Source organism: Amblyraja radiata, chromosome 3, assembly GCF_010909765.2.
Source record: "Amblyraja radiata isolate CabotCenter1 chromosome 3, sAmbRad1.1.pri, whole genome shotgun sequence".
NCBI classification, from domain to species: Eukaryota; Metazoa; Chordata; class Chondrichthyes; order Rajiformes; family Rajidae; genus Amblyraja; species Amblyraja radiata.
Window position 1 is genome coordinate 20,125,887 of NC_045958.1, and position 25,230 is coordinate 20,151,116.

Genomic DNA, 25,230 nt, shown 5'->3' on the forward strand with positions numbered 1-25,230 from the left:
GCCTTTTCTGGTTGGCTGCTGGTGACTAATGATGTTTCGCAGGGGTCTATGTTTGGTCTGCTACTTTTCATGTTGTATATTAATGATTTAGGTGTTGGTATTGATGGCTTTGTTTGTGGATAATTACAAAGGTAGGTGGAGGGGCAGGTAATGTAGAGGAAGCAGGGAGCCTGCAGAAGGACTTTGACATGTTGGGAGAATGGGCAAAGATGTGAGAGATGGAATATGGCATAGCAAAATGTGCAGTCATGCACTTTAGTAGTAGGAATAAATGTTGTATATGAATTGTTCATTCTACCATTGGTTCTGTAAATCTTTTTTCTGTCATTTATCCAAAGAACAGAAATGCATATCCAGGCACTCCCTGACCTGCATAATAGGCGAATTATGTAACCTCGTACTTGCGTAAACATTTCACGATAGGTCGTCCCCTTTCCTGAATGACCTGTGTTATTGCAATGGGTGGATGGCAAGGGCTTCCTGTCCGCTTCATAGATATAAAAGCGTAGCCCGGGGTTGCTTCTCTTCCAGTTTCAGCCACTGTTGTGTGACACTGGGAAGGCGAGTGGGTATGAGTGAGGCGGTTAAGAGCAACTCCTGGCTGGGCCTCTGACATCTTCCACAAGGTGCACTAGCAAGTCCTTCAGTAGTTGCTGCACTGTCCGGTTGATGTTTTTCTGTCAGTCGCCGTTTTGTCTGCTCTGCCGCTTTGTCTGCTCTGCCCTTACCTCTCTACCGCCGCCTCCACCTTCCACCTTGTGGAAGATGTCGGCGACTACGGGGTAGAAGGAAGAAGTGGGAGCAGACAAAGCGATGGCCGACAGGAAGAAGCAGCAGCAGGTGAGAGGGGAGGGAGCCCCACAGTGACCGAGCTTGTCCTGTCGGTGGCGGCACTCTGAAGAAAGCGCTGTCGGCCAGGGGCTACAACGTCACGTCAACCGGACTGTTAGGAAGATGGTGAAGAAGGACTCTCTGGTGCATACAGTGGCAATGGGGTCTAGTTTTAAGGTGAAATTACACAAAGTGCTGGAGTATGTGAGCGTGACGGCACTGGGCCTGTACTCGCTGGAGTTTAGAAGAATGAGGGGGATCTCATTAAAACATACAGAATAGTGAAAGGCTTGGATAGAGTGGATGTGGAGAGAATGTTTCCACTAGTGGGAGAGTCTCGGGCTAGAGGTCATAGCCTCAGAATTTCTTTAGTCAGAGGTTGGTGAATTTGTAGAATTCTTTGCCACAGATGTTTATGGAGGCAAAGTTAGTGGATATGTTTAAGACAGAGATAGATAGATTCTTGATTAATACGGGTGTCAGAGATTATGGGGAGAAGGCCGAAGAATGGGATTAGGAGGGAGAGATCGATCAGCCATGATTGAATGGTGGAATAGACTTGATGGGCTGAATGGCCTAATTCTACTATCTCTTATGGTCTTATGAATTCAGTAGACTGATCAGTCTGAAGAAGGGACCCAACCCGAAATGTCATCTATCCATGTGCTCCAAGGAAGCTGATTTACATTGTGTCACTTTGTGTATTAGCCAGCATTTGCAGTTCTTTGTTTCTACAAAGTTTTATGGTGATTCTGACGTGTAAAATCTATGGTACAGCAGGCAGTGAAGAAAGCCAATGACATGTTGGCCTTCATTGTGAGAGGATTTGAGTTTAGGAGCAAGGAGGTCCTGGTGAGACCGCACCTGGAGTATTGTGTGCAATTTTGGTCTCCTAATTTGAGGAATTAGGAATTAGAATTGCTATTGAGGGTTCACCAGGTTAATTCCCAGGATGGTGGGACTGACATGATGAAAGAACTGGGCATGTATTCGCTGGAATTTAGAAGGATGAGGGGATCTTATAGAAACATATAAAATTCTTAGAAGATTGGACAGGGTAGATGCAGGAAAAATGTTCCCAGAATTGCAGGAGTCCAGAACCAGGGATCACAGTTTAAGAATAAGGGGTAGGCCATTTCGTAACGTCATCACGGATTTAGTTGTGCTGGACTTTTCTAAAGCATTTGATGTCATCCCACACCAGAGACTGCTTCGGAAGCTTGACTTCTATGGTATTCGTTCCAACACGAAACGATGGATTTCCAGCTTCCTGACAAAACGTCTTCAGCGTGTGTGTGTGAACGGAAAGAGCTCCAATTGGCATCCAGTGTTGAGTGGTACACCACAGGGCACAGTACTTGGCCCACACCTATTTTTGCTTTACATAAATGACATCCATGAAAAAGTCGCAAGTACGACCAGACTATTCGCTGATGATTGTTTGCTGTACCGTCCAATTAAGTCAGCTGATGATGAAGATGCTCTCCAAAAGGATCTCGATACTATGGTTGAGTGGTCACAACAATGGGGCATGCAGTTCAACCCTTCCAAATGTGAAACTATGCGTGTCACCAGAAAGAGGAATCCAGGCGAAACATCTTACAATATACTTGGTGCCACCCTTGAAGAATCCAAACAAACCAAGTATCTTGCCATCAAATTGCAGAATGATCTGCGTTGGAATGGTCAGACTTATCATGCAACGGTGAAAGCAACAGGTGTCCTAAACTTTCTGAGACGCAACTTTCATAATTGTTCAACTTCTGTTAAGGAGAAGCTATACCTCACCCTCGTTAGACCTCATTTGGACTACGCAGTTGCAGCATGGGACCCATACACAAATAAAAACATTTCTTCCATCGAACGTGTCCAAAGACAGGCAGCTCGATTTGTTAATAACATCTATGAGAGAGAAGCGAGTGTCACCAAACTTCTGAATTCTCTGGGGTGGAACCCTCTCCAAGACAGACGTGAAGCTCACCGTTTGACCTGTTTTTACAAAATGTTAAATGGTCAGCTCGACATAGATTACAAGACCTACACCAAACCCAAACCAATTAGGAGCAGACGAGGGCATTCGATCCAATTTGTGATCCCAGCTACAAAGACAGATGTATACAGCAATTCGTTCTTCCCTCGCACAATTAAAGCATGGAATAATCTCCACCCAACTATAGTTACCCAACCAGATGCAACTAAATTTAAAGTAGCTCTTTCTTCCCAATAACCCTTTCTGGCTTAAGCCCTCCCTTCACCACCTCCAGTTTAAATTCTATTTGGAATATTTTGGAGGACCAAGAAACCAAGAAGACAAGAATTTAGGACTGAGATGAGGAAAAACTTTTTCAGCCAGAGAGTTGTGAATCTGTGGAATTCTCTGCCACAGAAGGCAGGGAAGTTAATTCACTGGATGTTTTCAAGAGAGAGTTAGATTTAGCTCTTGGGGCTAAGGGAATCCAGGGATATAGGGAAAAAACCGGCATGGGGTACTGATTTTGGATGATTAACCATGGCTCGAAGGGCCGAATGGCCTACTCCTGCACTTATTTTCTATGTAACTTGCATAAGGATTTACGGAACATAAATCAGGGAGACAGGGAGTGTCAGTACATCCAGTCACAAGAAGTCGGGCAAAACACAAGATATAATTTTTTTAATTCCTGTTGAGTACAAAAATGTTTATGTATTTACAAGAAAAGATTGTTTATATTATCAAATTACTTTTTGTCCCCCTCGAGCTATTTAAATTCCTTAACGCCTGCCAAAATGTGCCAGTTATTCTTTCAAACAGTTGCACAAGATTAATAAATTGCATGTAATTCTTTCAAACAGTTTGAAAGAATTACATGCAATTTATTAATGTTGTGTAATTATGTGTTGAAAATATCCTGATAATTTCGAAATTCATTTTCAATATTTTTCATGAGGTAACGTGCAAAAAATAGTCTTTAAACCCTTCTGTTTAATCTGTTTTGTTAAATTTTTTCATTGTAAAATTTCATTTGATCTCCTTGCAAACTTTCAATGAGATAGTTTAATTTCTTATAGTTTTACTATGGGGATACCATGTACATTAAGTAAGTCAAGCTCAAATACTGTAACCTACCAAGTATTTTTACAAGCAGGGGTCAACACAAGCACAAGGTCAACACAATTCGAAGGCCAAAAAGACCTTCTATTTATGTTTCCAAGTTAGTTATTTTAGTGTTTTCATTTAATTTTTAAAGTGATTATGCTAAGCAGTTTACATATGTTTAAAAATAAAATTGTTTTGGGGAACCCCAGTGTTTCTGAATATACAGTGCCCTCCATAATGTTTGAGGCAAAGATCCATCATTTATTTAATTGCCTCTGTACTCCACAATTTGAGATTTGTAATAGAAAAAATTACATGTGGTTACAGTGCACATTGTCAGATTTTATTAAAGGCCATATTTATACATTTTGGTTTCACGATGTAGAAATTACAGCAGTGTTTATACATAGTCCTCCATTTTAGGGCACCATAATGTTTGGGACACATGGCTTCACAGGCGTTTAATTGCTCAGGTGTGTTTAATTGTCTCCTTAATGCAAGAGAGCTCTCAGCACCTCGTCTTTCCTCCAGTCTTTCCATCACCTTTGGAAACTTTTATTGCTGTTTATCAACATGAGGACCAAAGTTGTGCCAATGAAAGTCACAGAAGCTATTTGAGACTGAGAAACAAGAATAAAACTGTTAGACATCAGCCAAACCTTAGGCCTACCAAAATCAACTGTTTGGAACGTCATTAAGAAGAAAGAGAGCACTGGTGAGCTTACTAATGGCAAAGGGACTGGCAGGCCAAGGAAGGCCTCCACAGCTGATGACAGAAGAATAGTCTCCATAATAAAGAAAAATCCCCAAATACCTCTCCGATAAATCAGAAACACTCTTCAGAAGTCAGGTGTGGATTTGTCAATGACCACTGTCCGCGGAAGACTTCATGAACAGATCCTGTTCGTGAAGACTTCCTGAACAGACACATCCTATCTGCTCAAGTTCAAACAAATGCCTCAAAACTCATTGGCCGGCGGTTCATTCTACAGCAAGACAATGATCCCAAACATACTGCTAAAGCGACAAAGGAGTTTTTCAAAGCTAAAAAATGGTTCATTCTTGAGTGGCCAAGTCAATCACACGATCTGAACCCAATTGAGCGTGCCTTTTGTATGCTGAAGAAAAAACTGAAGGGGGACTAGCCCCCAAAACAAGCATAAGCTAAATGTGGCTGCAATACTGGCCTGGCAGAGCATCACCAGAGAAGACACCCAGAAACTGATGATGTCCATGAATCGCAGACTTCAAGCAATCATTGCACGCAAAGGATTGTAACAAAATACTAAACATGACTACTTCCATGTACATGACATTGCTGTGTTCCAAACATTATGGTGCCCTAAAATGTGAGGACACTGCTGTAATTTTAACATGGTGAAACCAAAATGTGTAAAAATGGCCTGTATTAAAATCTGACAATGTGCACTTTAACCACATGTGATTTTTTTTTTCTTTTACAAATCTCAAATTGTAGAGTACAGGGGTAAATAAATAAATGATGAGTCTTTGTCCCAAACATTATGGAGGCCATTGTATGTGAGACGTTCACAATCCATTGATGGCCCTGGATCTCATTGAGTGTGAAGGTGGTTGTGTGCATTTGGATGATAGTTGCCCACACGAAGTGCTGACGATGTTGAGGGTTGGGGAACAACTGGAATAAAGAATATGGCATGAGTAGGAGGCCAACAATGTATGTGACAACAGAAAATTGACATCCTTGTTTAATTATGTTCAAAAATGTAATTAAACAGAGATGAAATTACAAAATATAAATCAGTTGCTGAACACTTCGAAGAAGATTAACTAACCTGAGTGAGCAAGGGTGTAATGATGGATGTCTGCATCCTGTATTTGCTTTCAGAATTCTATTGTGCAGTTTGCTGTTGCATGAATGTATTTCAAAGCAATACCGACCATTCATTGAAAGAATTTTGTTGATTTTTTTGTTTAGGCTGTGGAGCTGACATCTTGTGGAAATTTTGCTCTTGTTGGCCTTTCTTCAGGCCATGTGGACGTGTATAATATGCAATCGGGCATCCACAGAGGACGGTATGGTAAAAACGAGAGTAAGTATAAAGTAGAGGAGTTTTAATTTAAACTGGATTTTGTTTGTCAACTTTTTCCTGTTCTTTCTGAAGCACAGTGCTTCCTGATCCTACTCCTGTTGTATAGATGCTGGTAATTCACCTGTACCTTTCCCAAATCATGATTTACCTGAACCTAAATAATGGAATAGTGGATAATGTCTATGGAGAAAACATGATCCTGATCTTTTCATTCCTCCACCTAAGTGCGCTCGCAGATGACCAGTTGAGGACTGGAAAATGCAATTGCATTGAGTAGTAGAAACAAGTAACTGCAGATGGTGGTTTACAAAAGAAGACTAAGTGCTGTAGTAACTCAGCAGATCAGGCAGCATCTCTGGAGTACATAGATAAGTAACGTTTTGGGTTGGGACTCTTTTCCAAATTTCAGACTGATTTCAGGAGGGGGGTGGGAGAAAGCTGGAAGAGAGGAGGGGCATGACAAAGCTTGGCATGTAATAGGTTAGTGCAGATGAGGATTTTTATGATAGGCACATAGTTGCACAAAGACTAGACGTGAAAAGGCAAAAGGAGTGAGAGAAAAGAATTGGTGTTGCAAACTGTGAGGCTATAGGAAGAACATTAGGTGCAAGGCGAGAGTTCAATGTGTAGTTACCTGCACTGAGACCAGGCCAGTGTCCCATCTCAATTAGCCTATTTCCCAAGATTAGCCTATGTCAGACTGTGAACCAAATCTACGTCACTGAATTTGCGTTTAATGCTGCGTTTGCAAAGTTGCCATTGTGTACCTATGTAATGGAATTCTCTCGTCTCATTATAAAACCAGAGATTTTGCCTGATCTTGACAGATGGTTTAATGAGATTTTGAAGCAGGTTCTTCGAATTGCTTTTCTATTTATTAAATTGAATAGATTGTCCCCTTTGAATTAATAGCATATTAATTGGTTTTATTATTTTGATGTGTGTTGTAGAGGTAGTTCTGCTATAATGCGATAGTTGAGTTCCTAAGAAACGTTGCATTGTTGAAAGCCGTGTTACAGAAGAATAAACAGTATTTGTCTTCAAAGCACAGATTTGGTGGTTTTCCCGATGGCAACCGTACTCTAATCAATGTGGCTCGCACAATGCAGATGGTGTTCCCAAATCGATCTAACATAATATAATCAATTCATTTGATAGAAATACAATATAGCGGAACTACCTGTACATGCATTAATGTTTACATTTTTGCTTTCAAAAGACGGGTATCTAATTTGGGTACACTCACAAAAAATGTTTGGTCTGGCACCATGATTACTTATTCTCTTTTAAATGAGTTTCAAAAGGTGTTGGTTTTGAGAGAAAGCTGGATGTCCCAGCACTGAATCTCAGTTAAAATACAGGCACAGCATGCAATTAGGAAAGCAGATGGTATGTTAGATAGTATGATCGTTTCAAGATTTAAATGGAAGACTAGTGATAATTTGCACCCATTGCATATGTCCTTGGTGAGAGATGCGTGCGATTGTGGTAATACACTGAAGATTGCTGAAAACATCCTTGGCATGGTGGTTTTGGTGCAGGAAGAAAGATTAAGCAGACTATATTGAGTTTAGAAGAATGAAAGGTGAATTGCACAACGTTTTAATGGGGCTTTTGACAGGTGGATGCAGGGATAATGCTCCCACAGGCTAGGGTGTTTAAACTAAGTTTTACGGTTTCAAAGGGCAGAGATAAGGAGACATTTCTTCTCCCAAAGGACAATAAATCTTTAGAATTTCCCATCAGAGATGGGTGACTATACTCACGGAAGTGGTGAAAAGATTCTTGGATATTAAGAACATTATGGATGTGGGATCAATGCAGGAACGGGATGCTGAGTTTGAAGATCAGCCAAGAGCTTATTGAATGGTCAAGTAGAAATGAGGGACAGAATGACCTCTTCCTGTTTCTTGCATTGTTTTTGTCTGTAAAATCAGATTGATGGGCTCCGTCACTTTCAGCAGCATTGCATCTCCTTGTCATACATGTATCCGCATCCCTTTCCTGCATGTATTCTGAGAAGAAGTTAATGGAAAATGATCAGGGGCATAAGTCCCTTCTCACCTTTACTGTTCTAGAAATCTGTTGCAAATGGAGTGAAACATGCGAACTGTGGATTTGCACATCTGAAATAAATAAATTCAGCATTAATGTATAAAACTATTGAAGTGCAAAGGGTGAAATTAAATTGGGTGTATTTTTATCACATTTCAACATCTCACTGCATGCTTGACAATTTAACTCAAATAATTTAAAAATAATTAGAACCATTGATCTTGCAAAAATATTAATTCCAAATCCATTTCATCTCTTCAGCTCATCATGGCCAAATACGAGGAATCGCTGTTGATGGACTGAATCAGCTCACTATCACAGCTGGTGGAGATAAACAAGTCAAGTTTTGGAAGTTTAAATCGAAGGAGTTGGTTTATACAATAATACTAGATTCATCACCAGCCACCATTTTGCTACATAGAGACAGGTTGGCAATACATCTTTTCCAATTATTTTCTTGAATTCTGCGTGTAATTTTATTATGCGTTGTTTTCGTGGTGTCGTACAAAATGGTAAGGAAATGCGTTGTCTCGTACAAAATGGCAATGAAGTGGCAAGATTAAAATAGTCTGTGCAGCCTATCCAGTAGTTGTATCTCCATAGTGTCCCGGTGCTTCCATCAAGCTTGCTGTTTTTCATTGCACATGTCCCAAAGTCCATCATTAGTGTTGAGCTCCAGGTGGATTCAATCTGGTCGTGGGGCAGCACAAACCTCTGCAGACCTTCCCAGGTCTCTGGCTCCTTTGAAATCGAGGGGATAATATAGCTGCCTAGGTAACAGCAAAAACACCAACAGATTTAATGGTTCAATGGTTCTTTTTATTATCATGTTGACCAGATACAGTGAAATTAATTTTTTGCATACAGATCAGTAAGATTATTGCTGTACATAAGGACAATCGCCGACAAAGTACCAAATGTATAGAAACAGCCCACCGATTCCTTATGCAAATGTCACTAGGTTTGTCGCCATTTTCACAGTCCCAGCTGCAGCTGGCCATAATGGCCCGTTGCAGCAGTCGCCTCCGGATCACCAGCGTACTGTCATTCTGATCTCTCCTGGCCTTCAGCCTTTCTGCACCTGGTTGGCACCTCCCGCAGCCGACATTGAGGGTGAGAATTGACTCCCAGTTTTCTTACTGGCTCTTTGTTCCAACGTCCGTTGCCCACTCTCTGTGCCCTCCGATTCCTGGTCTTCAGAGCAAGCAGGAGACGAGCCTTGGCCACACTCGAGGTGAGCTCCGGTTCCACTGCAAGCGAGCCAGGTCTCCTGTCAATAGGGGTTTGGCAGCTGCCACGAGGCCCTCTGGGAGCTTCTGCTGCAGGGCCGATAGCAATTGTGCTGAAGTGATCAAAGGATGAACACAGGAGCCTGGTGCTGAATTTAAAAGTATATAGATAACTAGACTAAGTGGGACCCGTTGGATCCTAGCATCACACGGGAGGGCTAGTCCCACAACGCAATATTCCACCTCTCCACCAATTCCAATATTGGTGGCCAGTTGGGGTGGGGGGGCTTTCTGGAGCGCTAGTATGGGTGTTGTGCGCTGAAGGGACTGGTTTCCAGAGGGCTAGTATGGACATTGTGGGCCGAATGGATTCTTGGGCTGGCAGCTCAGTCACTCAAGCCTGTTGTGCTGGTCGCTCACTCACTCACGGCTGATGGACTTCCATTTCAAGCAGATTGCAAGGGCACCAAATTCAAGTGCAGTTTCATACCATTTCAAGCAGGGTGCAGGGCCACTAAAGACAGCGAGTTGTGACCTCTCCCTCCATCTTGCAGAGACTGAGCCACGCCCACACTTCTAGGTTTTATAGTCCCTCCCACCAGAAGGGGCGTGGCCTTCATGGCATGATGGAGAGATAATCTCATCATTTTTTTTAAACACTAATAACTTTTATTTTTAATCGATGGGTAAAATCCTCAGCACCTGATGAGCGGAGGGGGACTCTGAGTGAGATGGCCAAAAATCACAGACGTACGTGGTAGCGTTTTTTCTAAAATCAAGATAAAGCGCAAACAGGAAGTGGTCAAGATTAGACTTTAATTATATAGAAGGCAAGGCAGCTCTAATTAGGCAAGGCAGCTCTAATTAGGCAAGGCAGCTCTAATTAGGCAAGGCAGCTCTAATTAGGCAAGGCAGCTCTAATTGGGCAAGGCAGCTCTAATTGGGCAAGGCAGCTTGCTTTAGCACTTTCAAAACCATAGGCAAGGCAGCTTGCTTCAGCACTTTCAAAACATTAGGCAAGGCAGCTTGCTTCAGCACTTTCAAAACCATAGGCAAGGCGCCTTGCTTTAGCACTTTTCGAAACCATAGGCAAGGCAGCTTGCTTTAGTACTTTCAAAACCATAGGCAAGGCAGCTTGCTTTAGCACTTTCAAAACCATAGGCAAGGCAGCTTGCTTTAGCACTTTCAAAACCAAATGCAAGGCAGCTTGCTTTAGCACTTTCAAAACCAAAGGCAACACAGCTTTAGCACTTTCAAACCAAAACACACTTTTGCATTTTCAAACTACATTTTCAAACCACATTTAGGGCACTGACAGGTCAGTAAAACCACTCACAGTTTAGTAGACATGTGTTCAGTGTTATTCACAGCTCAGACTGAGAATTGCGACCTCTCGCTCCCCCATCTTGCAGAGAACTGAGGCACCTCCACACTTCTCGGTTTTATAGTCCCTCCGGAAGGGGCGTGGCCTTCAGGAGAGAGAATCTCAATATTTTTTAAACACTAATGACTCTTTTATTTTTCATCAACCAGAAACTGCAGATGCGAGGTCCTAACCTGAAATGTTAATCACGTATTTCATCTGCCCCCCCTGAGTTCCTGCAGCTGTTCTTGGTTTCTTGGTTCTCCAAAATATTCCAAATGGAATTTAAACTGGAGGTGGTGAAGGGAGGGCTTTATGTAATATGTTTATGTAATACTTTTCTGCTATCTGTGATCCATGCATCTCAAATTTCTTATTTGATTGTCTACCTTGTCACCTCTGTTTGGAGGACTTTGGACAGTTTCAATTAGAGTTGTTACAATTATTCATTCCATTATGTAGATTTCATGATTTCAGGGTAGCACAAAATATCACACATTTCACAAATTACTGTTTATATATCCCTTTTATTAGTGGCATGTTGGCTGTTGCTATGGATGATTTCAGGATAACTGTTCTGGACAGTGAAACAAGAAAAATTGTGAGAAGATTCACTGGACATCAGAATCAAATAAATGATATGGTATGAGTTTTTGCATACAAAGTATGCTTGTAGATTTTGTAGAAATATTTTCTAGCATTGCTAACAAAGTATTCATAGCTTGAAATTATTTTGCTACGTTTTAGTCATTAAATGGAATTTAATTAGTGGAATTTAATTTGTGTTACTTTAGAGACTGGGCAGAATAATGACATATTTTTCCAGTCACTTCACTCGTGAATTAATTAATCTGCATCCAAATGGTTTCTACAGCTATATTAATAGCAAAAGGATAACGAGGGATAAAATTGGTCCATTAGAGAGTCAGAGTGGACAGCTATCTGCAGAGCCAAAAGAGATGGGGGAGATATTGAACAATTTATTTTCTTCGGTATTCACCAAGGAGAAGGATATTGAATTATGTGAGGTAAGGGAAACAAGTAGAGTAGCTATGGAAACTATGAGATTCAAAGAAGAGGAAGTACTGACACTTTTGAGAAATATAAAAGTGGATACGTCTCCAGGTCCGGACAGGACAGGATATTCCCTAAGACATTGAAGGAAGTTAGTGTAGAAATAGCAGGGGCTATGACAGAAATATTTCAAATGTCATTAGAAACGGGAATAGTGCCGGAGGATTGGCGTACTGCGCATGTTGTTCCATTGTTTAAAAAGGGGTCTAAGAGTAAACCTAGCAATTATAGACCTGTTAGTTTGACGTCAGTGGTGGGCAAATTAATGGAAAGGATACTTAGAGATAATATCTATAAGCATCTGGATAAACAGGGTCTGATTAGCAACAGTCAACATGGATTTGTGCCTGGAAGGTCATGTTTGACTAATCTTGAATTTTTTGAAGAGGTTACTCGGGAAATTGATGAGTGTAAAGCAGTGGATGTTGTATATATGGACTTCAGTAAGGCCTTTGACAAGGTTCCTCATGGAAGGTTGGTGGTTAAGAAGGTTCAATTGTTGGGTATTAATGGTGGAGTATCAAGATGGATTCAACAGTGGCTGAATGGGAGATGCCAGAGAGTAATGGTGGATGGTTGTTTGTCAGGTTGGAGGCCAGTGACTAGTGGGGTGCCACAGGGATCTGTGTTGGGTCTACTGTTGTTTGTCATGTACATCAATGATCTGGATGATGGTGTGGTAAATTGGATTAGTAAGTATGCAGATGATACTAAGATAGGTGGGGTTGTGGATAATGAAGTAGATTTTCAAAGTCTACAGAGAGATTTATGCCAGTTGGAAGAGTGGGCTGAAAGATGGCAGATGGAGTTTAATGCTGATAAATGTGAGGTGCTACATCTTGGCAGGACAAATCAAAATAGGACGTACATGGTAAATGGTAGGGAATTGAAGAATGCAGGTGAACAGAGGGATCTGGGAATAACTGCACAGTTCCCTGAAAGTGGAATCTCATGTAGATAGGGTGGTAAAGAAAGCTTTTGGTGTGCTGGCCTTTATAAATCAGAGCATTGAGTATAGAAGTTGGGATGTAATGTTAAAATTGTACAAGGCATTGGTGAGGCCAATTCTGGAGTATGGTGTACAATTTTGGTCGCCTAATTATAGGAAAGATGTCAACAAAATAGAGAAAGTACAGAGGAGATTTACTAGAATGTTGCCTGGGTTTCAGCAACTAAGTTACAGGGAAAGGTTGAACAAGTTAGGGCTTTATTCTTTGGAGCGCAGAAGGTTAAGGGGGGACTTGATAGAGGTCTTTAAAATGATGAGAGGGATAGACAGAGTTGATGTGGATAAGCTTTTCCCACTGAGAGTAGGGAAGATTCAAACAAGGGGACATGACTTGAGAATTAAGGGACAGAAGTTTAGGGGTAACATGAGGGGGAACTTCTTTACTCAGAGAGTGGTGGCTGTGTGGAATGAGCTTCCAGTGAAGGTGGTGGAGGCAGGTTCGTTTTTATCATTTAAAAATAAATTGGATAGTTATATGGACGGGAAAGGAATGGAGGGTTATGGTGTGAGCGCAGGTATATGGGACTAGGGGAGAATACGTGTTCGGCACGGACTAGAAGGGTCGAGATGGCCTGTTTCCGTGCTGTAATTGTTATATGGTTATTATATGGTTATCAAGTGAGAATAAATGGGTCCTCTTCAGGTTGGATGACTGACCAGTGACATGTTGCAGGAATCTTCCTGGGGTTCGAGATGTTCACTGTAGCAGAGATATGAATGAGGAGATTGAGTGCACTAGGTTTGCTGATGATGTGTCGCTCGATGCCAGTGTGGGAATTCCTCTATTCCAAGAATGCTGCTTGGAATAGAGGATTTCAGCTGCAGGGATAGACTTGCTTTGTTTTCTTTGCACCGTTGAAGGTTGAGAGGGGACTTGATAGTATATACAATTATGAAACGCGTAGATAGGGTAGACAGTCAGAACCTTTTTCCCAGGATGGAAATGTCCAACAATAGTTGCCATAGCTATAAGGTGAGAGGGGGATAGTTTAATGGAGATGTGTGGGGCAAGTCTTTTGCAGAGTGTGTGGTTGGGGCTTGGAACGCCTTGCCCAGTAGTTGTGGAAGCAGATTCGATAGTGGTGTTTAAGACGCTTTTAGATAGGCACATGGAAGAGCAGGGAATAGAGGAATATGGATCATGCACAGGCAGATAAGGTCAGTTCAGTTCGGCATCATGTTCGGCGCAAACATTGTAGGCTGAAGGGTCTGTTTCTGTGCTGTACTCTTCTATGTTTTTATGTATGAAGTGTCCAAAATACTCAATACTAACTAATTGGAATGCTGATTGAAATGACAGAATTTGGATTCTGTAAAATTATGGTTGGATTGGATCAAGCTGGCATGACCATTGCCTCCTCTGGAATACCTGCAATTTACTTTCTTTCATACCATTTCATGAGATGAGGTGATCAACAGGTGGTGACTCGATTTAACACAGCTCAAACTTGAGGACCTGTCCCCAGGCAGCAATGGTAGTAGCTGCCTTGCAGTAACCTGCTGACAGAATGCCCTTTGCATGGTATGGGGCATCAAGAAGGCCAAGCACTGCCATAAGCTCAGGATTGAGGAGCACTTCAACAACAACTCCGACCCCCGACGCATGTGGCAAGGCATCCAGGCCATCACAGACTACAGACCCTCCAACACCACCCCCACATCCAGCGACGCCTCCTTCCTTGAGGAGCTTAACCACTTCTATGGCCGCTTCGACAGGGACAATCTAGAGACAGCCATCAAGGCTGTGCTACCTGCCAATCACCAACCCCTCACACTCACCCCCTACGACGTATTTGTGGCACTGAGTAGGACTAATGCACGTAAAGCTGCTGGCCCTGACGGCATCCCCGGGCGCGTGCTCAGGGCCTGTGCTGCGCAGCTGACAGACGTCTGGACTGACATCTTCAACCTGTCACTTGCCCAAGCAGTTGTCCCCACGTGCCTTAAAACCACCTCCATCGTGCCAGTGCCAAAACACACCACTGCGGCAAGCCTCAACGACTTCCGCCCAGTTGCACTTACCCCCATCATCACCAAGTGCTTCGAGAGGCTGGTCCTGGCACACCTCAAAAGCTGCCTACCCCCCACACTGGATCCCTATCAGTTTGCCTACCGCAAGAACAGGAGTACGGAGGATGCCATCTCAACGGCACTTCACTCCGCCCTCTCCCACCTCGACAACAGAGACACTTACGTAAGAATGCTGTTCATCGATTACAGCTCAGCATTCAACACCATTATACCATCAAAACTGATCACCAAACTCGGTAACCTGGGCATCGACCCCTCCCTCTGCAACTGGATACTGGACTTTCTAACCAACAGACCCCAGTCTGTTAGGTTAGACAAGCACACCTCTTCAACCCTCACCCTGAACACCGGCGTTCCACAGGGCTGTGTGCTGAGCCCCCTCCTCTACTCCCTCTTCACCTATGACTGCACACCTGTACATGGTACTAACACCATCATCAAGTATGCAGATGATACAACGGTGATTGGCCTCATCAGCAACAACGATGAGTCGGCCTACAGGGAGGAGGTCCAGCACTTAGCAGCATGGTGCGCTGACAACAACCTGGCCCTTAACTCCAAGAAGACCAAGGAGCTCATTGTAGACTTCAGGAAGTCCAGGGGCGGCACGCACACCCCCATCCACATTAACGGGACGGAGGTGGAACGTGTTTCTAGCTTCAGGTTCCTGGGAGTCAACATCTCCGATGACCTCTCTTGGACCCACAATACCTCAACTCTGATCAAGAAGGCTCACCAGCGTCTCTTCTTCCTGAGGAGACTGAAGAAGGTCCATCTGTCTCCTCAGATCCTGGTGAACTTCTACCGCTGCACCATCGAGAGCATCCTTACCAACTGCATCACAGTATGGTATGGCAACTGCTCTGTCTCCGACCGGAAGGCATTGCAGAGGGTGGTGAAAATTGCCCAACGCATCACCGGTTCCTCGCTCCCCTCCATTGAGTCTGTCCAAAGCAAGCGTTGTCTGCGGAGGGCGCTCAGCATCGCCAAGGACTGCTCTCACCCCAACCATGGACTGTTTACCCTCCTACCATCCGGGAGGCGCTACAGGTCTCTCCGTTGCCGAACCAGCAGGTCCAGGAACAGCTTCTTCCCGGCGGCTGTCACTCTACTCAACAACGTACCTTGGTGACTGCCAATCACCCCCCCACCCCCCGGACACTTATTATCACATTATTATTTATTTAAATCATTTGCTATGTCGCTCTTCCAGGGAGATGCTAAATGCATTTCGTTGTCTCTGTACTGTACACTGACAATGACAATTAAAATTGAATCTGAATCTGAATCTGAATGGTCTGTAAACGTCTCTGATGATCAAAGTATTACAGTGGGATCTTGATCAGCTGGGTAAATAGGCCGAAGAATGGCGAATGGAGTTTAATTTGGATAAGTGTGAGGTATTGCACTTTGGGAAGTCAAACCAGGGCAGCACCTTCACAGTGAGCAGTAGGACCCTGGGGAGTTTGTAGAGCAGAAGGATCGAGGAGTGCTAGTGTATATTTACCTGAAAGTGGTGACACACTTAGATGGGATTGTGAAGGTGGCATTTGGCACCTGGCCTTTACATAGAAACATAGAAAATAGGTGCAGCCTGCACCGCCTTCGAGCCTGCATCGCCATTCAATATGATCATGGCTGAGAACTTAGCAGTCAGAGAACTTAGTATAGGAAAAAAGGACGGAGTGCTGGTGAATATGGATGGGTGATGTTTTGGGTTGTGACCCTTCTTCAGACTGATTGTGGTGGTAGAGGGAAAAACTGGAAGAGAAGTGGGGCAGGACAAAGCCTGGCTAGTGACAGGTGTATACAGCTGTTTAATAGGCAGATAGTTAGACATTGGCCAAAGATGAAAAGACAAAACGTATGAGATAGAGCATGTAAACAGGCCCTTCAGCCCAACTTGCCCACATCGACCAACATGTCCCATCTACACTATGTATAAAATCATAAGGTGACTAGATAAGGTGAATTCACAATCTTTTCTCCCCGGTGTTGTGGAGTCAAGAACTAGGTGGCATAGGTTTAAGTTGAGAGGAGAACAAAATTTAACCTGAGGGCAACTTTCTTACACAAAGGGTGCTGAATATATGCAATGAGCTGCCGGAGGAAGTGGTTGAGGCAGGTACAATAACTACTTTTTAAAGACATTTCAAAGGTATATGATATGGATTGGAAAGGTTTAGAGGGAAATGGCCAGGTACAAGCAAATGGTATTAGCTTAGATGAGGGATCTTGGTTAGTATGGATGTTGGGCCAGAGGGCCAGTTTTAGTGCTGTTTGTCTCTCTGACTCTGACATTTCAAAACATTTGAAATAGTTTAACATTTTAATTCTAAATAGGTAGGTGGTAATTTGCAGGAGTTTTCCAATTGATATTAATGAAACTTTTATAAATACTAAAGAGAGTATAATATTAGGTTAATACATCATAATAGTATCACTTGTCCCATTTCTTTTCAGGCTTTTAGTCCAGATGGTCGGTGGTTAATTACGGCATCAATGGACTGCACGATAAGGACCTGGGATCTCCCATCGGGCTGGTATGTTGCAATAAAAGGTCGCATACAAATAATATTCTACGGAATTTTTTTTGTGTTTGCTTATTCTATTGAACTAAAACTGTTTTGTAATTTTGTAAACTGCCAGGTCTCATTTGGAAAAAATTATGATTGACAGTTTGAATACTTTTTTTTTAACCCTCTGTAAATGCACTTTGGGGCACAACATGAATCACAAATGTTTTAAATTAAATTAAGTGCATTTTTTGAAAGTCATAATTTGATTTTAATTTTTTTTTCTCTCTTCACAGCTTAATAGATTGCTTTTTGCTTGATTCGGCAGCTATCAGTATTACCATGTCTCCCACTGGAGATTTTCTTGCTACTGCTCATGTTGATAACTTAGGAATATACCTCTGGTATGTATAATTTTTACAGAACAAGTATACAGTAATATTCAGTTGCTTATGTTTCCCCATACCTACGTTCAGCAGATTGAAATGTTTCTGGTTTTCCAGTAATTGTTGGTGAAGAAGTTAAATGAGATTCTGCTTGCAATTGAACGTGACAGTACTTATGTGAAGAAAAAATTAGCTTTCTGTTTTGCGTAATTACTAGGTGCTGCACCATAACTCAAAGATTATAGCAGGTGCAATAATGCTTTCAAATCCTAGAAAAGCTATCAAAAATCAAATTAATGAATCAAATGAATAAGATTTGTACTTTCCAATAACTTGTATTTGTTTAGTATTTCAGTACAGTATAATATTTAAATATACGTAGGAAGATGATTAAACAAGACTTGACATTGTACTGCTAGGTATATATTAGGCCAGGAGATCCAATAGTGGCATTTTTCCGAGTTGGTACTATCAACACTGATTTTCTTGAGAGATATTTGAGTGTCCAAATTTTGGTGTCGGGACCATTTCAAAGTTTGCGGATCACATAAAATGTGAAGTATACAATGACACTACATGAGACAATCAAAGATTTATGAGTGACTACTGAATGAGGAATAATTTTTAGTGCCAATTAAGGTATAATGATATGCGAATTACCATACAGTCATACGAAAAAAAAGCAACGAGACACACAAACACAGAAAAGTTAACATAAACATCCACCACAGTAGATTCCCCACATTCCTCATTGTGATGGAAGGCAAAAAAGTCCAATCTTCTTCCTCTTTATTTCTCCCGCGGTCGGGGCAGTCAAATCATCCTTAGGGGGACTCAAAGCTCCCGCAGCCAGCGGTCAAAGCTCCCGTGTCGGGGCGATCGAAGCTCCCGCATCGGGGCGGCTGAAACTCCCTCGGCTTGGAGTTCCCGATGTCGGTCTCTGACCAGAGACCACGGGCTCCGTAACGTAAAGTCTGCAGGCATCCACGGTTGAATCTCCAAGGTCGATCCCTGGTAAAGGGATCACGAGCTCCGCGATAGTAAGGCCGCAGGCACCCGCGGTGGAACTCTCAAACGTCTGTCTCCAGCAAAGGCCACCAACTCCTTGATATTAGGCTGCAATGCGGACGGAGATACTATACGGAAATAAATCTCATCTCCATCGAGGTAAGAAATTAGAAAACGTTTCCCCAACCCCACCCCCCCCACATAAAACAAGCTAAAGAACACTACAAACATACATTTAACACATACTATTTAAACACAAAGAAGGAAAGGACAGACTGTTGGCGACAAAGTATATGAAGAAAGGTTTGCTGTTGGCATATGAATTGAGAAACACTGTTCATAAATTGAAGGCACCTGGAAAAAGAAGCAATGCAACAAGTAGTAATGATCTAGTATTTATCAAGTCATGGGGCAAGGGATTACATTGAGACTTGAAAGGAGAGAAACAAAAATTAGAGTTGTGAGCAAAGTCGAGAATGGCTTAGGAGATGCAAGAGACTGTAGATTTGAATGATAAGCAGCGTCTTGACCTGAAATGGCTTGGGCTTGATGAACTCCTTCATTGCAGTAACGTTTTTATGATTCTAAATCTTAGTTTTAATGAGCAAGGGAAACAGATGGGATGAGGAGAAGTTCAGCAAAGAAGACATCAGAATGCACAACCACTAATTGGAGACCAGTAAGATCTCAAAGGTTTGTAGGGCTGAAGAAGATTGGATACAGAGTAAGGTTTTAGGTTTTAGAGGGATTTGAATATGAGTATGTCTTTTTTTAAACTGTTGTTGCAAGTCATCATGCACAGTGCTAAAGGTTGAGCTGGACTGGATGTTTTTAGGATATTGATGGTAGGATTTCCAGCTCACCCGTTTTTATTGACGATAGAAATTGAAAGTTTGATTAGATTATTGGAATTATCTTTCATTATAAAGGCATAAATGGGGGTTTCAACTACACACGAGCTGAAGCACTGGGGTGAGGTAGTATGGTTTTAGAATTGGGGTTTATGAGGAACATGAAAGTAGGTTGAGGTAGATAACAAGGTTTATTTCTAGATTAAATATAAAACAGATTGTGAAATGATTAAATAAAAACAGAATGCTGGAAATAATAAACAAGGTGGGTAGCATATGTGGTTAATATTAAAAATTAAAAATTCAGGTCCGAACTGGGTAAGAGAGACATCAAATTAATTTTAAGTTGCAGAGATGGCTGGGAAAGAAGGATGAAATGTAGGGAATATCTCTGAGGGTGGGGCAGAATTACCATGAAGACAAGCTAAGGATGAAGACATCTGGTTGATAGATTAATGAAGACAGTTGGAGAGAGAGAAACCTATGAAATGCAGGTCAAAACTAGAGGAAATGCACAATAAATCATTTGGTGCTGAAGTGAAAGGATCAATTTCGCCTGTGCTAATTGCCAGCAAAGTAGATAAAATTAATGATGAGGAATTGAAATTTGTGGCAAGGGTTACTCTGCATTTAGGCAAGTGATTATTTTTTTTTAATGTGCCGATTAGATGTCGGGCAAGCATTGAGTAAATTCAGGATGGTAGAGGATCTAATAAGCTGATGATGCAGTAGACCTTGGGTTGTGGTACATTGATTCTGATATGCTTTCAGATGCCACTAAGATGAATTATATCAATATGAAATAGCTTTGGAGGTGAGGGGTACTGAGATCAGAAATTCAGAATGAATGCGGCAGGAATATACCATTGCAGAAGATTGCGTGTGATTAGGTAGCAGGAAATGATTTAGCAAGAAGTGCAGATGCTGGAAAAATCGAATGTAGACAAAAATGCTGGAGAAACTCAGCGGGTGAGGCAGCATCTATGGAGCTACGGTATTGATGACGTTTCGGGTCGACACCCTTCTTCAGACCCTTCTTCAGACGTCACCTATTCCTTCGCTCCATAGATGCTGCCTCACCCACTGAGTTTCTCCAGCATTTTTGTCTACATTCGATTTTTCCAGCATCTGCACTTCTTGCTAAATCATTTAGGCGGCGGCGACCTGAATCCGGGGCTCGGCCGCGGGCCAGTGGACGACATCGTCGGGAGCTCGCGGGTCACAAGCTGGTGCCTGTTTTCCGGAGCTCCCGTGGCAATAGCTTGCACCGCTGGACTGGAGGGCGGCAGCTTCGACCACCCCCGGGCCGCGGAGCTTGAACCGCGGGACTGATTTACCATCGCCCGGTGGGGTATCGCCTCAGCGCAGAGGGAGAAGAGGAGGGAAGAGACAGTAACTCTAAGACTTTTGCCTCCATCACAGTGAGGAGGTGCTTGGTGAACTCACTGTGGTGGATGTTAATTTGTGTTTATTGTGTGTTGTTATTATTACATGTATGGCTGCAGGCAACAACATTTCGTTCAGACCGAAAGGTCTGAATGACAAATAAAGGATTCAATTCAATTCAATTCAATTCAATTCAACTGAAGCCAGTTGATTTCAGACAGATTGAGGATGGTATAAGTAAATTACCACATTTCTAGTCATGATGTTGCTTGTGATTTAAAGTGCTTTTCTCGGGTCTCGACACAAAGTGTTCTCACACAATTATCCATGATGCAATTGCAACAATAGATTGTAGTTATATTACAGTCTGAACTCAGAAGGAGAAGCTTCATGGGAGCATTGTCAAACTAAATTTTACACCAAGTTATGTAAAGAAATACTCGATTAAGTGAGGGTCCCTGTCACACGGGAGGCCTGGTCGCCCAACGCAACCCGTTCCCCAATGCAATATTCCACCACTCACCCATTCCCCCAAGGCAATATTCCACCACTCACGCCTATCCCCCTCCCATCAAATCCACCCCTCTCTCCCTCTACTCCCCACCCCCCCTCTATCCCACCTTGCCCATCACCCCAGACCCCTTCTACCCCCCCTCCCTACCCCCTTGCACTCCACCACCTCTCTACGCCACTCTCCCTCTTTCACCCCTCCCTCTTCCCCCGTTCCACTCTTATCCCTTTCTCCCCCCTCCATCCCTCTCTCCCCCCTCCCTCCCTCATCCCTCTCTCCCCCCCTCCCTCTCTCCCCCCTCCCTCCCTCATCTCTCTCCCCCCCTCCCTCCCTCATCCCTCTCTCCCCCCTCTCTCCTCCTCCCCCCACTGTGCTGTGGGCCGGGCTGCGGCGCCCCCTCTCGCTCCCTCTCTCTGTGTAATGGTGCGCTGCGTTAGGGCCACTCCCGGTGTCCGCGCCTGCGCGAAGGAGCCGCTGCAGCGCTGCCTGTCCCGGGACCCGTGATGTTCCTTGGCAGCGGGTAAACAGCTGGGCTCGGCGATGCAACCCCGCCCCCATCTCCATATACCTCCCCATCTCCCTCCTTCCCCTTTCCCACATCCTCCTCCCCTCACTCCCATTCCCTGCCCCAGCACCTACCTAGGTCGTAGAGCAGCGCCAGGGCCTGGAACTCGACCCGGTTCTCGTACTCGGCCTGGCCCTGGCTGTAGGCGGCCGAAGCACTCGCGGACCTGGGCCTCGACGGAGCCGGGCTCGCTATGTCTGGGGCGGGGTGAGCGTGGCGGGTGGCCAAGCCAGAGCTGTCCGCAGAGCAGGAAGTGGAAGCTGTGCTGCAGGATGACGGGGTCCGGGAGGCCCCCGAGGCGCTGGTACACCTTGACCCAGGCCCTGGGCTTGGGCACGACTCCAGCCCTCAGCTCGGCTGCAGCCTGGGCTCTAGTCCAGGCCGTGACTTCATCTCCGGGCTCGTCCCTGACCCCGTCTTTGGTTCAAGCCCAGTCCCCGGGCTCGGCCCGTGGCTCCATCCCAGGCCCAGTCCCCGGGCTTGTCCTTGGCTCCAGTTTGGGCCCAGTCCTCTGGCTCGTCCTTAGCTCCAGTCCCCGGGCTTGGCCCGCGGCACCACCCTCCCCACCAGGTACTGCGCGGCCGCAGCTCCTCTGGCGGCGGCGCCACTCCTTCACCATGGCGACCGCCAGCCGATTGACCGCGGATGCAGCCAATCAGTGCGGCGACGCCCCTTCCTGACTGACAGGAGATCAATCTGCGTAGCGGCGACTGACAGCAAACTGCGCATGCGCGGTCTTTACGATTTTTAAACCTTAATAATAACTTTTAGAATATATCATCGATCAGAACAAAACTTGTTGCACTCACAGCACAGGAGAATGGTGAGTAAGCTGGCGTAAAATCGTAGCGCTATCGCATACCGTTTTTGCGCATATAGAAGAACCACTCAATCCGGAAGAGCACAAGATCAGAGTTTTAATCATGTATAGATACATCGACAGATAGATAGAAATCATTTTTAAAGAGGAAAAGAGGTTGAGAAGTGAGTTAAATTTAGAACCTTAGTAGCTGAAGGTAATCGGAGCCAGAGTTTTGCCATGTGCCTTTTCATGCCTTTTTTGATAATTTCATCAAGATAATGCCTTTTTCACGATCGAGTGCCTAAATTAGCGGGGTTTTTTTGCCTTTTTGCTAAAAGATCATGCTAATTTCTCCCGTTGTACCGTTTTCTATGTTAACACGTTAATATTAATGTTATTATTAATGTGATAACTCAGTATAACTTATAAAAAGATTTCCACACCGGAGTGAAACCAGGAGCGCCACCGTCGGTCGTTCATTCGTTTGTGCCGCTGCCTGCTGGTTCAGTCTTCTCCACGATCTATATAAGAAAGAACTGCAGATGCTGGAAAAATCGAAGGTCGACAGAAAATGCTGGAGAAACTCACCGGGTGAGGCAGCATCTATGGAGAGAAGGAATAAGTGACGTTTTGGGTCGAGACCGTTCTTCAGACTGATCTGGGGGGGGGGGCAGGGTAAAGAAAGGAAGAGGTGTAGACAGTAGGACTAGAAGGTGAGCTGGGAAGGGGGAGGAGGGAGAAGACAAGGGATATCTAAAATTGGAGGTTAATGTTGATACCGCTGGGGTGTGGACTACCCAAGCAAAATACCCAAGCTTGTCTCCTCACCACATTTGCTGCTGGCTCCAGTCGCAAATCTGAGTTTTCGAGTGATCTGTGCAAGGCATTCATTGATGCTGGAATTCCACTGTGGAAATTGGAAAACAAATCTCTCAGAGGTTTTTTAGAGAAATACATAGAGCAACATATGCCAAGCGAGTCATCATTACAGAAAAGGTATGTTGACAGCAACTTCAACATTGTTGTGCAGAAAATTAGAAATGAAGTTGCATGCAACAAAATATGGATCTCAATAAACGAGACAACCGATGCTGTGGGGAGATATGTTGCCAATGTGGTCATCGATATACTGGAGGCAGGTCAACCATCAAAGGAGTATTTGTTGACATCGGAGGTATTGGAGAAGTCAAACAGCTCAACTATTGCTCAGTTGTTTACATCTTCACTTGCTGTACTTTGGCCAGAAGGTATAAAACACAAGAATGTTCTTCTGTTTGTGACTGATGCGGCTCTGTACATGAAAAAAGCTGCTCGTGCTCAAAGTTTTATTCCCCAAAATGTTGCATTTGACATGCTTAGGTCAAGGACTTCATAGAATTGCCAATCACATACGTAGCTTCTTTCGAAATGTCGATTGCATGGTTTCCAATGCCAAGAAAAGCTTCCTCAAAGCACCGTCACATGTGCAGTTGTTCAAGGAAATGGCACCCGAGATTCCGCTACCTCCTCAGCCCGTTTTGACTAGGTGAGGTACATGGCTCTCTGCTGTACTCTACTATGCTGCAAGTTTTGAAAAGATAAAATAAATCGTCAACTGTTTTGAAGAAGAAGAATCTGCTGCAGTCAGGATCGTCAGTGAAATCATGCAGAAAATGTCCCTCCACTGCGATCTTGTGTTTATTGCTTCCAATTTTGCAAACTTCCCACAAGCTATCACTTCTCTGGAGAAACGTGGCAAAACATTAGTGAATAACTTGCAGGTTTTCAACAAAGTAACTGACGATATTTGTAAAATTCCTGGCGATGTAGGTAAAGACATACAAGGAAAATGTGAGAGAGAGATTTTAGCTAACAAAGATCTTGAAGAAATACAAAACCATAGCTAAATTGAATTTTGAATTGAATTGAATTATCCTTTATTGTCATTCAGACCTTTCGGTCTGAACGAAATTTCTCAAAGGTAGTTGTAATGCACAAGATATCGACATGAATTAGAGTCTGTAGCTTGTTTCGGGTATGCACCAGTGACCTCAGCTGAGGTAGAAAGTTTTTCACAACTGAAGCATATTCTGTCTGGCAGACGGCATAGTTTAACACCGGATAATTTGAAAAAAATCTAGTAATTATGTGCAACCAGGCAACTTTGGTCATTTTGGTGGTGGAAATACATGCCTTTTTATGCCTTTTTTTGGTCAATAAATGCCCGTTGTGCCTTTTTTGTAATTTTATTATGCATTTTTGCCTGCCTATTTCAGAGTGTTTTAGTGCCTAAACATCCTGGCTCTAGTAATCAGCAAACTCGTTTCTTGCAGTGAAAGATAAATTTGTTCACACTAATATTTCTTCAGGAACACAACATAGAGCCACAGAGTATAGTTTCAGAGTTTACTCAAGCTAAATTCTCAGAGTATTGTCTTGATATTTTCATTCCTGGAAACCATCTCCTCTAATGTAATAAGTTGGCC

The 25,230-nt window shown here is 43.4% G+C and overlaps 1 protein-coding gene across 2 annotated transcripts in view; it reads left to right on the forward strand.

The window, feature by feature from the left end:
• wdr36 (WD repeat domain 36) overlaps positions 1-25,230 on the forward strand; it is an 81,834-nt gene that overhangs the window by 31,986 nt on the left and 24,618 nt on the right. For both annotated transcript variants that reach the window (XR_004411330.1, XM_033017416.1), the window contains exons 13-17: positions 5,865-5,979; positions 8,296-8,461; positions 11,161-11,269; positions 17,204-17,283; positions 17,553-17,660. Coding sequence is in view for 1 of the 2 variants with exons in the window: in XM_033017416.1 (XP_032873307.1) it covers positions 5,865-5,979; positions 8,296-8,461; positions 11,161-11,269; positions 17,204-17,283; positions 17,553-17,660 (578 nt within the window). In the remaining variant the exon portion in view is untranslated. The remainder of the gene's footprint in view (positions 1-5,864; positions 5,980-8,295; positions 8,462-11,160; positions 11,270-17,203; positions 17,284-17,552; positions 17,661-25,230) is intronic.